General features: G+C 45.9%; 1 protein-coding gene across 3 annotated transcripts in view; it reads right to left on the reverse strand.

Moving 5' to 3' along the window:
- The window catches only part of OSBPL2 (oxysterol binding protein like 2), a 105,825-nt gene that overhangs the window by 18,061 nt on the left and 73,369 nt on the right, over positions 1-14,395 (reverse strand). For all 3 annotated transcript variants that reach the window (XM_083146803.1, XM_083146804.1, XM_083146805.1), the window contains exons 4-5: positions 3,750-3,825; positions 2,655-2,789 (exon numbers count right to left, since the gene is read on the reverse strand). In XM_083146803.1, the coding sequence (XP_083002929.1) occupies positions 2,655-2,789; positions 3,750-3,825 (211 nt within the window). The remainder of the gene's footprint in view (positions 1-2,654; positions 2,790-3,749; positions 3,826-14,395) is intronic.

The raw sequence follows: 14,395 nt of genomic DNA on the forward strand, positions 1-14,395 counted from the left end.
AAAATTTTAAATATATAAATGCCAATGAGCAATGTCACCAGAATATCGACGCATCGATAAATGTCCTTTTAGTATGGACAAGTCCCAATTACACACTTGCACTGTACGGCTACAGGACTATGCACGTACACTTTTATATGGACCTTTCGCAGGGACACAAGATATCTGTTACCTCTCCCAAATGTAGCGCTGCTATTGTCAGTTTGTTGAGGTGATGAAGATTGTGCAGTGCAGCTTCAGGTGAGGCAAAACGCCACTTTACAGCTGCCGTGGGCTTAAACACTTTAAGTCCACTTGGGAGAGTAAGTGTTTTACAGCCCACGGCAGCGGAGTCTCCAGGAGACAAAGGCGTAACTACCATTGGTGCAAGGGGTGCAGCTGCTATGGGGCCCAGAGCTGCAGGGGCCCCATCTTTGCTGTTTAAAAGTAATATGTTTTATATATATTTATCACCATCAGTTGCTAAATAGGGGGCCCTTACAAACTTTTGCTATGGGGCCTGTGAATATCTAGTTACGCCTCTGCCAGGAGACTGAGAATAAAGTCGAGTTTTGCCTGAACTTTTCCCGGATCGTATGTGTTTTCATGAGAAAAAGTTAATCTTTTCCTGTCCAAACAATGGGGTGTAACTGAAATGACCATCAGGGGAAAATTGCTTTTATACCCCTTTTTTTTCTCCCAAGCGAAAACTTAACAAGGGCAACTGAACAATATCATCTTTTATTTCTTGGAAACAAAGTCACTGTGTGGGGGACTTTCCAAAATAGCTATATTATAGATCCACATTGTCTGTTATGCCTGGTGAAGACAAAGCTCTATGATGATTACATAGCATATTACAATAAATTGTTCAAATACAATGGTGGTACAAAGAAAGGAAAAAAAATAAAAGCACACTTTATTGCAGCAGTGACTAAGTTGGGGTCAGATTTTTTGGTGGTTTTGCTACAAGATTTAAACGAGTTTATTTTTTTATTAACACAAAGCCAACCGTCATTACTTCAGAAAGATTGCTTCAGTCAGTCTCATAGCAATGTATATTACATTTATTCAACTTCAATTAAACTCTCAATCCGGTTCAAATCAAATCAGGGCCGACCAGAGATGACAAGGGTCCGAACCCTGGGGGGGAGGCAAGGCCAAATCTGGGGACTTCTCTTATTCAACGAGACATGCATTTTCAATGACTCCTCTACATGGCAGTGTACACAAATGGGAAAGATACAGAACACACTGTACCATAACATGATGTAACAAAATGAATGAACGCTTGGTGAAGTACACTCATCTATAAACCTAAGTGACAGTGTCTATCAGTTTATAGTGAGAAGTCCATTTAACATATGAATATTCTTTATTATTTCAGAAGTTGTTTCATTTAAAATGTATTTTTTCCCCCCATATAAAGCCTTACATCTTATAAGCACTCCAAGCACCACTTCTATTTCAATGTATTTTTATTTTTATTCTTTTAGACTGTTCACGAAGCAGGGAAAGTTAGAAGAATATACACCATTTAAAAAAACAACAAAGTTTGAGACTAGGGATGCCATTCCCAGGTCCTTTTTCCAGTCTCGGGATTCAGGATGTATGCGCATTGCGGTGTATGCAGTCTTCCCTCGCTAAATTTGGCTGACGGATGGGCAGGTGGCTGGGCTGGCTGAAAGAGCGGCAGACGAGCTGGCTCAGCTGGCTTCAATGTGGGGCTGCGCTGTGTGACCTCAACCATCACTCCGCACAGCCACGCAGCGTCTCAGCCTTGCCGGCAGGAAGACTGAGCTTGCGCCGCTCACTGTGACAAAGGGCCTTATTCTAGTTCACTCTTAGAGGCAAATTCCTTCTTAGCTGGACAAAACCATATGCACTGCAGGTGGGGCAGACGTAACATGTGCAGAGAGAATAGATTTGGGTGGGGTTTTTCTTCAAAGTGAGATCTATATTGCAGTGTAAAAATAAAGCAGTCAGTATTTTCCCTGCACAGAAACAAAATAAGTCACCAAATCTAATTCTATCTGCACCTGTTACATCTGTCCCCCTGCAGTGAAATTTGCCTCTAAGAGTGAGCTACAATAAGGCCCATAGTGAATAGTTTTTGAGGATATTGGTTTATTCAGGGAACTACTACACAGTGTGCAGAATGGAACAGGGGAATATACTTGAACATAAAGGATTTAACACCGCAGCAGTAAAGTGTGCTTCTCTCCTCAAAAGTATACTGTCATTCATTTTATTTAGCATACAGAGCACAGTATTTGTCTTTTACTTGAAATATGTTCTAACTATTAAATGTCTCAACAGTCTATTCTAACATACTATACACACATAAATGATAGAGAGGTGTCTGCCTTTTTATTATTCGTCATCCGTTGTTCCTTCTGGCCAAATTTGGAGTTATTTGCTAATCCTGGTAGAAAATAAAGAATGATCTCTGGAAAACGTAGTATAAATATTCATATATATTTCCACCAGCATCAGACTGGCACTGGTCTTCTCCAGTTTTCCTACTGTTACTCACAGTACCTTGCAAAGAGAATGAAAGGTTTGCAGGCAGGTTGTGCGTATAACCTCTTCTATCTTAGTTACAGCAGAGATGGAGCTGAAGCTTGGCATAGATTTATGCAGGTTTGCATTGTGTGTATGCAGCAGATACTGACCTGCATTCTGAGTAGGGGATCTGTACATGAACATGCTTTGTTGATCAAGTATGTGTGTTCCATATATTCCGTGATTCGCTGCAGGAAGCTCAGGGGCTCGTTAAAAACTATTGGCATTGTGATTTTCGACAGTTCCTGAAAGCAGAGAGAGGAAATAAGAAGTGAAAGGCTTTTGGAATACAGAAAGACTTGGTACACAGATAAATCAAGGCACTTTAAAAAAATAAACATGAGAAAAACCAACGCTTATAAACAATGTGATTTCAGCATGGTTATCCTTGTGATCATGTAAAATATTTGTGAATGCGGATGCAAACCTTTAATTAGTACTGCTACAATTAAATACATTTTATAGAACAAAAAAATGCAGATACAGTACATGGGTAAAATGTTATTTAACTACATCTTGGAATAATAGAAGATGTTCTTTGGTTTTCCAAGCTGTAAATACTCAGTTGGTAGCCATTTATAAAGAACGTGATGCCCGATTCCTCTGTAATGTCACTGATTCCTAGTACATACTGGTTACACCAGAGCTGGCAAAACCAGTCCTCTAGATCTATCAACAGTCCATGTTTTCCAAATCACCTAGCTGGTGCACAGCTGTAGTCATTACTGTCACATTTTCAAACATGCTGCATTTATTCCTACTCTAGATCCACAGGTTGCTTGAAACATATGAACTGTTGGGGACAGGTTTGAGCACCCCTGGGTTACACACAGAGGCGTAACTAGATATTCGTAGGCCCCATAGCAAAAGTTTGTAAGGGCCCCCTATATAGCAACTGATGGAGATAAATGTATGCAAAACATATTAGTTTGACAGCAAAGATGGGCCCCCTTCAGCTCTGGGCCCCATAGCAGCTGCACCCCTTGCACCTATGGTAGTTACGCCCCTGGTTACATCAACAGCATGGCTGATGGGTAAGCTTTCATACGGAGCTTGAGAGCTACAGTCTGCTCAGATACTTTGTTTTACAATTTAAAGCTGCTGTAGCGTTGGTTCCAAACTACACTACAAAACATGCTAGTACTTCAGTCACTGGCCACAGTAGACATACTGAATATGATTATTTGATATATCCACAAACTTACCAGTCCGATACATTTCTTCAATATGCTCCACACACTGAAGTTGTTTCTAGAGAACATGGGGGCAGGAAGAGAAGCCCTAGGAGACAGAGTACAAAAAAATCCATTATCATTTCAAGTGGGCAAATACGACTAGTGCATTGTGGCAGCCCATCTTGCATACTGGAGAACTACATCTACCAGTTCGCTGTGCTATGCAAGATATATAGAGCATATAAAGAATAATACAATATTTAATAATTTGACTATCTGATCAGAATGTATTTGTGAGCCACGTTCCATATACCTAAAGCTGACAGTTGCTGTAAACTACTATTTGTCGCTTTCCCCTAAGCTAGGACTGACCAGCCTTTAGTTATACAGCTGTTGTGAAGCTCCACATCCCAGCATGCCCTGCTACAGTTTTAGAATTCACTCATTTCAAAACTGTGGCAGGGCATGCTGGTTGGCCAGGCCTGCTCTAAGCATTAACTAAGGTCAGTGTAGAAAACAAAAAAACACTTTAGCAGTGTAAGGTATACATGGCAGATCTAAGGGGTAGATGTATGAACTTGCAGTGATAAGGGAGGAGTAGTGATAAAGTGCATGGTACTTTATCACCGGCCAATCATCTCCTGACTGTTCCTTTTTAAACCCAGCCTGTAACTTAAAAGTCAGGAGCTGATTGGCCGGTGATAAAGTACCAGGCACCTTATCACTTCTGCTCCCTTATCACTGCTTCATAAATCTACCCCTCTACTCTTGACCTGTGTTACCTCACATGTTCCTCACACACCATGTAATTAAAATGACTTTCATTAACATGCTGCCCCACTAAATCCCCAGCTCTATATATTAATCCCTAAATTAGTGACTGAAATCAACGCAAAGCACCGTGCATGGGCTGGGAGCCAGGACTGTGTTATAATAATAAAACACATTTTCCAACATATTACATAACTAGGAGCTCTCAGAAACTCAAGGATAACATATCCACTGCCTTTATAATTCCCACCAGGCTTATTCTCATCTAATATATCAATTCCGCTATAAAATCACCTGCTTACTAACCGCACCCACTATACAATACCAGCTTTGGTGTTATTAAGTGGGAGTACTGTACTAATAATGAGGATACTGTGTTTCAACATAAAACATATAACAATGTAAACTCCATGAATAGGTGATGGGGTTAAGCATAATTGTGGAAGGTGGGTGTCAGCAAAAGAATAACTGGGATAATTTACATTTATCTAGGCGAGTCGTGTAGAATGTACGAAAAGAAGTCATGCCAATTCTGAATGGCAGAGAGGTGACAATGAGACTACTGATTTGACAGGTCAAAGTCCTCTGTCAGACACAGGCAGCATTAAATCCACACAAGACACCTCAGACGAGCCTGAGTGCTTCTCATCTTTGCCAGCAATGTACCCACAGCTGAAATTTTATTATGAAGATTTATACCTGCAGCGGTCATATTAAGTAACACTTCATTAAACCATGTTTATTTCCACAAAGGACCAGAGAGTCGTACTGGGAAAATTCAATGGCTTTGGTATACAATAGGAGCTACTAAAAGCTTAACGAAGGGCCATTTAGAAACATATGTTGTGCTTGAAGAATCTTATTTGTGGAAAAATTATTTTTACATAACGTCTTTTGTGGTATATAAATGCTTTATGATATGAACCAGGTTGCGCAGTAAGTAATCGATGCTTAATACACCAGGCCAACATGCGGTGTGTATTTTATAGTGGGCTCAAAAATATATATATATATATATTTTTTATATTGAATATATAGATTACTATACGTCCTCTATATTGTATATCTGCCACTAGCTTGCACTGGCCCATTTATCACAATCTGCATATGCGTTTGTGACCAGAGGAAAAAATATGGTGAGGACGTATCACTATTGGGTGTTGGAACAGAGCTTGCAAGAAATCACTGTGCTGGTGAATAAGCAGGGCACATGTATGCATCAGCTGAGTGTGTTCCCATTTTTACATTACATTTAGTAGAGAGGTAAAAAAAAATAGGATTTTAATACCTACCGGTAAATCCTTTTCTCGAAGTTCTTATGGGATACAGGGAGTCGTTCATAACGATGGGGAAAAGAGCTTATCCGAAGGAGACAGGCACATATAAAAATTTATACAGGGTGTACTGGCTCCTCCCCTCTGCTCCCCTCCCTCTAGCTTCAGTTAAGTGAACTGTGCCGAAGGAGAAGAACAATATGAGAGGAATATGTGTATATTTACCGTGGTGAGATTCATCCAGCACACCCAACATTCAACATAACAGACCACATTAGCAACCCCATAACCTGGGAAGTCTAAGGGCCTAAGAACATGTCAACATGACAACTATTTTGAACTGTGTTCCAACTGGAACAATGTATAGAATTATCACCTAAGTGACAATTTACACTCGTGGACCTTTAAGGTACACTATGTAAGTTTTAAGTTACCTAGGTAACCTACACCCTTATGTCCGCCAGGAACAAGAAGGCTAGCAGAAGGACCCAGTATTGGTCCATATCTCACAAAGTGAGCAAGGCAAACCTCCGCACAGAGGCGGGTGCCCTGTATCCCATAAGAACTTCGAGAAAAGGATTTACCGGTAGGTATTAAAATCCTATTTTCTCTATCATTCTTATGGGATACAGGGAGTCGTTCATAACGATGGGGATATACCAAAGATATCAGAACGGGCGGGATTGTGCGGAACCTATTGCCGCAGCACCGCTTGCCCAAACTGAGTATCCTCAGTGGCCAGAGCATCAAACTTATAAAATTTGACAAAAGTGTGTTGGCCAGACCATGTGGCTGCTCTACACAATTGTAAGGCCGAAACTCCTCGGGCAGCCGCCCAGGATGTCCCCACGGAACGAGTAGAGTGAGCTTTCACCCCAACAGGCATAGGCAGCTTTGCTACCGCATAAGCCTGTTTAATGGTTGCACATATCCATCGTGCAATAGACTGCTTGGAAGCAGGACGTCCAATCTTTTGGGCGTCATAGAGGACGAAGAGTCCATCAGTTTTGCGAATCCTTGCTGTTCTCCTGATGTAGACACGGAGAATCCTTACTACGTCCAAGGACGTCGGCACCTCAGAATGAGGCCCACCAGCAGGAACCACAATTGGCTGGTTCACATGGAACGCAGACACCACTTTGGGTAGAAAACGCGGGTTAGTGCGTAATTCTGCCCTGTCCTCAAAGAATTTCAAATAAGGACTCTTGCAAGTCAATGCCCCTAGCTCCGAGACCCTCCTAGCCGAAGCTAGGGCCAGTAAGACCACTGTCTTCCAGGTTAAATATTTTAGGTCAATTTCCTCCAAGGGCTCAAACCAGGAGGATTTAAGGAACTTCAGCACAACATCCAAGTCCCACGGTGGAGTAGGGGCCACAAAAGGAGGCTGTATATGCAATACTCCTTGCAGAAATGTCTGCACTTCAGGAATATTAGCGTTTCCTCTGGAAGAAAACCGATAATGCAGATACCTGCACCTTCAAAGAGCCTAGGCGTAGGCCTAGATCCAGACCAGCTTGAAGAAAGCTAAGAAATCTTTCAAGTTTGAACTCTGATGGAGAAAACTTTCCCTGTTCGCACCAACCCACATATCTTTTCCAGATATGGTGGTAATGTGCAGCCGTTACCGGTTTCCTTGCACTTGTCATAGTTCTGATGACTGAAGTGTGAAACCCCTTCTGAGTCAGGATCTGCCGTTCAACTTCCAGGCCGTCAAACGCAGCTGTTCCAAGGCCTGGAAGACGCACGGTCCTTGAATGAGTAGATCTCTTTGCAGGGGTAGGCGCCACGAGTCCCTTTGCAGACTTAGAAGTTCCGGGTACCACGTTCTTCGTGGCCAGTCTGGGGCCACCAGAATCACCTCGGTTCCGTCTCTTCTTATCTTCCTTAGCACCCGAGCCACTAGGGGGATCGGTGGGAAGACATACACCAGGCTGTTGAACGTCCACGGTATGGAGAGGGCGTCCACTCCTTCTGCCTGAGGGTCTCTTGCCCTCGAGAAGTACCTGGATACTTTCCAGTTGCTTCTTGATGCCATCAAGTCTACCAGTGGGGTCCCCCACCGAGCCACCAGAGAACTGAATACCTGGTGGTGTAGACTCCATTCCCCGGGGTGGAGCTCGTGGCGACTGAGGAAGTCTGCTTCCCAGTTGTCCACCCCGGGTATGAAAATGGCCGAGAGCGCTTGGCAGTGACTCTCTGCCCAGGACAGGATCTTCGATGCTTCCCTCATACAGGGCCTGCTCTTGGTCCCGCCCTGTCTGTTCAGGAATGCCACAGTGGTGGCGTTGTCTGATTGTATACGGACCGCCTGACCGCTGAGGAGAGGGGCCGCCTTCAGAAGTGCGTAATACACAGCACGTAACTCCAGGCTGTTGATATGGAGGCGTGTTTCCCATAGGGTCCACTTGCCCTGAAAGGACTGACCCATGGTCACTGCCCCCCATCCCGTGAGGCTTGCATCCGTGGTGACTAAGACCCAATCCTGGATGCCAATCCAAAGCCCTGCCAGCAGGTTGGGCGTGTGGAGCCACCACTGTAGTGACAGTCTGGTCCGAGATGACAACGCAATACGCCGGTGCATCTGGTGGTGTGAACCGGACCACTTCCCTAGGAGATCGAGCTGGAAAATCCTGCTGTGAAACCTCCCGAATTGGGGAGCCTCGAAAGAGGCGACCATCTTTCCCAATAGGACAATGCACTGGTGCACCGTCACCTGGGGGGTCCTCAGCAAGTCTGTGACCAGCCGCTGGATGTCCAACACCTTGTCCTGTGGCAGGGACACTCTCATGAGAGCTGTGTCCATCACCATGCCCAGGAACTGGAGTCTCTGTGAAGGGATCAGAGAAGACTTTGCCAGATTCAGGAGCCAACCATGGCCCGACAGGGTCTGTATGGTAACTTGTAAGGCTGTCTGTAGTTCCTGTGGCGACCGCGCCTTTACTAACAGGTCGTCCAAGTATGGTATCACACAGATACCCTTTTTCCTTAAAACCACCATCATCTCCGCCATCACCTTGGTGAATATGCGCGGGGCTGAGGACAAGCCGAATGGCAGTGCGCGAAACTGATAGTGCTCGTTTAGCAGCGCAAACCTCAGATATTTCTGATGAGGGGGCCATATAGGGATGTGAAGGTAGGCGTCCTTCACATCTAAGGACGCCAAGAACTCCCCCTCCTCCAGTGCCGCTATCACGGCCCGCAAGGACTCCATCTTGAATTTGGTTACTTTCAAGAAGGGATTCAGGGATTTTAAGTTCAGAATTGGGCGTACTGACCCGTCTGGTTTCGGAACTACAAATAGGTTCGAGTAATAACCCTGCCCCCTCTCTAGGGGAGGGACCCTGGTTATTACCTTGGCCTGTACCAGCTTTTGGATTGCTTGCTGCAACACCACTTGGTCCTCTGGGGAGGCCTGATTTGAAGAACCTCTGAGGTGGCTGAACTGCAAACTCCAGCTTGTAGCCGTGCGTAATAAGAGCCTGCACCCAAGAATTGAGGCACGAGGCTTCCCAAACCTGGCCGAAGAACGCCAGTCTGGCTCCCACCTCTGCCGGAGCTAATGGTGGAGCCCCACCGTCATGCTGCTGGTTTCCCTGCAGCTGCCCCGGATGGCCGCTCTGCGGTGGCCGAAGCGGAAGGCTTCCTGAATTTACCACGGGAGCCTCTAGCAGCGTTTGAACCACCCCTGGCTTTAGGGCGGAATTTACTTGCCCGAAAGGACTGCTGGGAGTGAGCCTGAAAAGGACGCTTCGGCGCCTGTGGAGTGGATGGCAGGAAAGTGGACTTTCCCGCCGTGGCTTTAGAGATTAAATCGTCTAAATCACTCCCAAATAACCTGCCACCTGTGAAGGGGAGGCTTTCGACACTCCTTTTGGAGTCAGCGTCAGCTACCCACTGCCGGAGCCAGAGGGACCTGCGCCCTGACACTGCCATGGCTGAGTTACGGCCGTTAATGGCTCCTAACTCCTTCTGCGCTTCACACAGAACTTTAGCAGTGTCCTGAATATGGTGTAATTTCTCAGACACCTGTGCTACTGTCATGTCGCCCAGAAGACCTTCCTGGATCTGGGAGGCCCACGTGTATATGGACTTGGCCATATAGCAACTAGCTAATACAGGACGCTGACATGCGCCACTAGCAGTAAAAATGGACTTCAAAGTGTTTTCAACCTTTCTGTCCGTGGTGTCTTTTAATGAAGACGACCCTGGTACTGGGAGTACCATCTTTTTGGCTAAGCGAGACACAGAAGAATCAACCTCTTGTGGCTCCTCCCACACCTTACGTCCCTCAGGATCAAAGGGAAACGTGGACTTAAACTTTTTAGCCACTTTAAACCTCATTTCTGGGTTATTCCACGCTGACTTGAATGTACTTTCCAGGTCAGCCTGCTCAGGGAAAACTACCTGTTGCTTTTTCTGAGTAGCAAAGAAGGCATCCCCTGCTGTGGATTCAGCCAGGGGAAGGTCCAACACCTCCCTGATTGCCATAATCAATGGCTCTGTGCCCCGCAGTAGTGACTGTGAAGCATCAGGCTCGTCATCACCTGCGTCTGCATCATCCACATCATCATCATCGTCAGCCCCGGAATCAGGGGTTTGAGAGGGGGCCTTTCTCTTACGAGTATCCCCAGGGGTGGGAGTAATTACATCCACTCTGGCAGAGAGGATAGCCAGCTCCCTTTGTACTCTCTGGGTCTGTGCTGCAGTAGCAGTTAACTGTGTAGTCACAGTTTCAAGCATGGTTTTTATACCTGTAGCCCAGGCTGGCTCCTGTGAGCTGTCCTGTGTGCTACTTTGCTGCCCAGTTAGTTGTGGGGGAACCCCAGTACTTTGTGGGGACATGCATGGCTCACAAGTAACCTGTGATGAAGATGCTGGCACAAACTTATCACTGCACACCATACATGTAAGTTTCCTCACCATTGTGACAAACAAACAGTCTCCCCTCACACAGCGCGCACACACAGTGGATATGCAGTGTGAAATTAACCAGATAAATACTATGTGTAGCCTTATCTGATCTTGTACAGCTTAACAAGCCAGTGGGGTGGTGTACAGAGGATAATGGAGGAGACCAATACACCTGATAACCTTAGCTCTCCGATTAGAAGAGCTGGTAATACAGTACAGTAATCAATAACAGTACTTTACAGTGTAAGCAGGCAAGTGCACAAGTACACAAGCGCTGAAAACCTGAAGCTGTCTCTGCAAGCAGATTCCCTCTGATCCACACCGCTGAGGAGTGTCTGGAGCAGTACAATGGCGTTTCCTGCAGCCAGGGAAGAAGCAGGAAGCAGGTTTTGGCGCCCTCACAGAGCTGGTCTCACTCTGGGTAAGCTCCGCCCAGCGTAATGGCGCCGGAGCTTACCTGCGTTTTATACTGAGACTGACATTGGGGAATGTCCAAATCCTCTTTGGTAACTGCCCTGGACAAAACAGGAACTGTACCCTGTCTCAGTGTAGGCAGGGGGTTACGCGGTCCCTGTGCAGGGCACCGCCATCTTGCCGCACAATAACCCGGGGACCCCACGGCGGGGGACCCCGGGGTAATACTCACCACTGACGTCTTCAGACTGGACTAGGGGTGTGCGGCGTGCCAGGGGTGTGCGCGCTGCAGCGCAATGCCCGCGGTAACATCACCCACTCAGGACGGTGGTCCTGTGGCAGGGACAGCTCGGTACCTTGAAGTGGCCAGCAGCTGAACCCTTCCCCTAGTCTCCCACGACGCAGGACTGCTGTTAAGTCCAAACAGCAGCCCCAAAATAATAAAGAAAATAAAACAGAAGAAAAACTCTGGAGCTCTTCCTGATCTGTGCTTCTCCTGAGGCACAGTTCTCAAACTGAAGCTAGAGGGAGGGGAGCAGAGGGGAGGAGCCAGTACACCCTGTATAAATTTTTATATGTGCCTGTCTCCTTCGGATAAGCTCTTTTCCCCATCGTTATGAACGACTCCCTGTATCCCATAAGAATGATAGAGAAAGACTGCTTAAAAAAAAAAAAAAAAAACCTCTAGGCACTGGGATCCTGTCAGACAATAAAAAAATATTACAGGACCCCAGCAGACCGCACATATACAAATTAGCACCAACTGCCACCACAAATGCTGCCAAACATCACTAGACTGGACTCATTGGCAGTTGGTGAAGCTTCCCTATTTCAATTTTGGACAATGCTGCAGCCCCAGCTCTGGAGCCACCACCGTACGGGACAATTTACCACCAAAATATATGGCGAGTGCAATCCTGCGGATCACAGATATAAAATATCGGTACTTGTTTCCTAGCACGGCCACAATCGCGGGCATCGGGTGTCATTTTTAGTGGTATACTAAGCGACCGACGCGATGCCCCCGATTTTCCCATTGAAATGCATTGAAAAAAGTCAAAATCGCGTCGGTCGCGTCGTATGCGGCTAAAAAAGGCTTAAATGGTCCAGACGCGATGCCCACGATTTCCCCATAGGAAACAATGTTAAATGGCTCAATGTACCCGCGATGCCCATAGGGAACAATGTTAAATACCTCAATTTCACCAAATCATCATAGGGAACAATGGTAAATGGGCCAGAAAGCCCCAAAAACACCCCAGAACAGTGAAATGTTCCCCCAAAAGTACTTTACGCCACCCCACGATCAACGCGAACCCGAAGCGTGGCGAGCGCAGCGGTACGCGTCCTCCGACCTTTTCATACCCCCACTTTCCACGTCGGCGTGGAGTTGAGAACAGAATAGTGTGGCGAGCGCAGCGAGCCACCGAGCCCGAAGCGTGGCGAGCGCAGCGAGCCCCGCGAGGGGACGCGGATACCTGTGAAGCCCGCGAAGGGACACGGATACCTGTGGGGGCTCGCTGCGCTCGCCACGCTTCGGGCTCAGGGGCTCGCTGCGCTCGCCACACTATTCTATTCTCAACTCCACGCCGACGTGGAAAGTGGGGGTATAAAAAGGTCGGAGGACGCGTACCGCTGTGCTCGCCACGCTTCGGGTTCGCGTTGATCGTGGGGTGGCGTAAAATACTTTTGGGGGGACATTTCACTGTTCAGGGGTGTTTTAGGGGGTTTATGGCCCATTTAACATTGTTCCTATGATGATTTGGGTAAATTGACCCATTTAACATTGTTTCCTATGGGAAATCGGGGGCATCGCGGCTAAATTGAGGCATTTAACATTGTTCCCTATGGGGAAATCGCGGGCATCGCGTCGCGGCCATCGCACCCGATTTTTTAGTGCTTGCGATGGCCGCGATGCCCCCGATTTTTCCTCACGATGCCCACGATCATGATCGTTGTGGCCGTGCTAGGAAACAAGTACCAAAATATCCTTATACTATAACTGCAGTACAGGGGAAAAGCTATTTCTTAAGATGAGATTCCCATAAATACTGTAATGATACCAACATAAAACAAAGTGAAGGCATTAACTATAGTTGTAAACATTATTAACAGTTATTTATAACAACTAATTATTAGGCAGAGATAATATGCAAACCTTTACATCACCTACCCCAGAATAGTTTACAATCTATTTTAACGAACATTTACACTAGGGCTAAATTCCAAGACTTAAGCTCCTGTAAAAAAAGGATCAATGACACCAACAGTATGAGACAGCATTGCTAGCCACTGTGCCACCATTCTGAATTGACGTTTGCTTGTACACTATTGACAGATAATCATATTACATAATTCACCACTATGAATAAATCTGCAGCCCCTGGAAATTCCTGTTCTAGCACGCATGCAGAGTGCAAAGGCACAATACAGGAAAGTAAAACATCAAATACACATTAGGAGACCAGCTGAGAAGTTCCCTTTAATTAAAGTTTTGGGCTGGACGAATGTTACTAGATCAAATATAAACCTGAATAGTTCAGTTTCAAAGCTTGAACTCTAAATTATGATTTACAGAAAATAATAGTGCCTTTATGCAGTTTGCAGAAGTTAAGTCATTTACAGTAGAGAAGTTATAAGATAAAAATACAAGTTTTCCAGAAATAAAAACTCTCCATATAAGCAATTAAGGTGCCCAAGCATGGTGCGATTCTCAGTTATGGTTTTGAACTTTTTTAGTTCAAAACGCATTGCTTGCAGTTCAAATCGCACCATGCTCGCTCCTTCTGAGTAGCTCATATCGCCGGTCAAAAATATGTCATCACATCAAATCACAGGTGGTTGTAGCGCATTGCATGTGATGCGAACTATATCAAGTACAAAAGGCATCTAGCTCAAAATGTACCATGTACCGTGTGACTAAGACAAAGCTCAACAAATCCCGGGGGCCAAGTCACCAGATTCTGCTTTCTGGCAATCCCATTTTGCAGGGAGGGAGGGAGGAAGCAGATCCTGGCTGGGCAGAGTAGTGTGCTTGCAGTAACGGCAACAGCCACATAGAGCTCCGATTGGCTTGCGACCCGCCTCGAAGTTTGAATGGACCTGCTCTGATAAAGCTGGATGGGTTGTTCACGGCTCTGCTCAACTGTTGCTGTTACCGTGCATGGCAACAGTGGGGAGAGGGAGGAAGGGAAGAGGAGGAGGGGTAATCTTACATGGCAACATGCATGTACCCCTGGCAAAGAGCATACAACCCGTAACAACGAGCATGTAGGTAAGCAGCACTTATGTGTCTGGCTCCTAGAT

The sequence above is a fragment of the Crinia signifera genome, chromosome 6 (assembly GCF_055691185.1).
Source record: "Crinia signifera chromosome 6, ASM5569118v1, whole genome shotgun sequence".
Taxonomy (NCBI): Eukaryota; Metazoa; Chordata; class Amphibia; order Anura; family Myobatrachidae; genus Crinia; species Crinia signifera.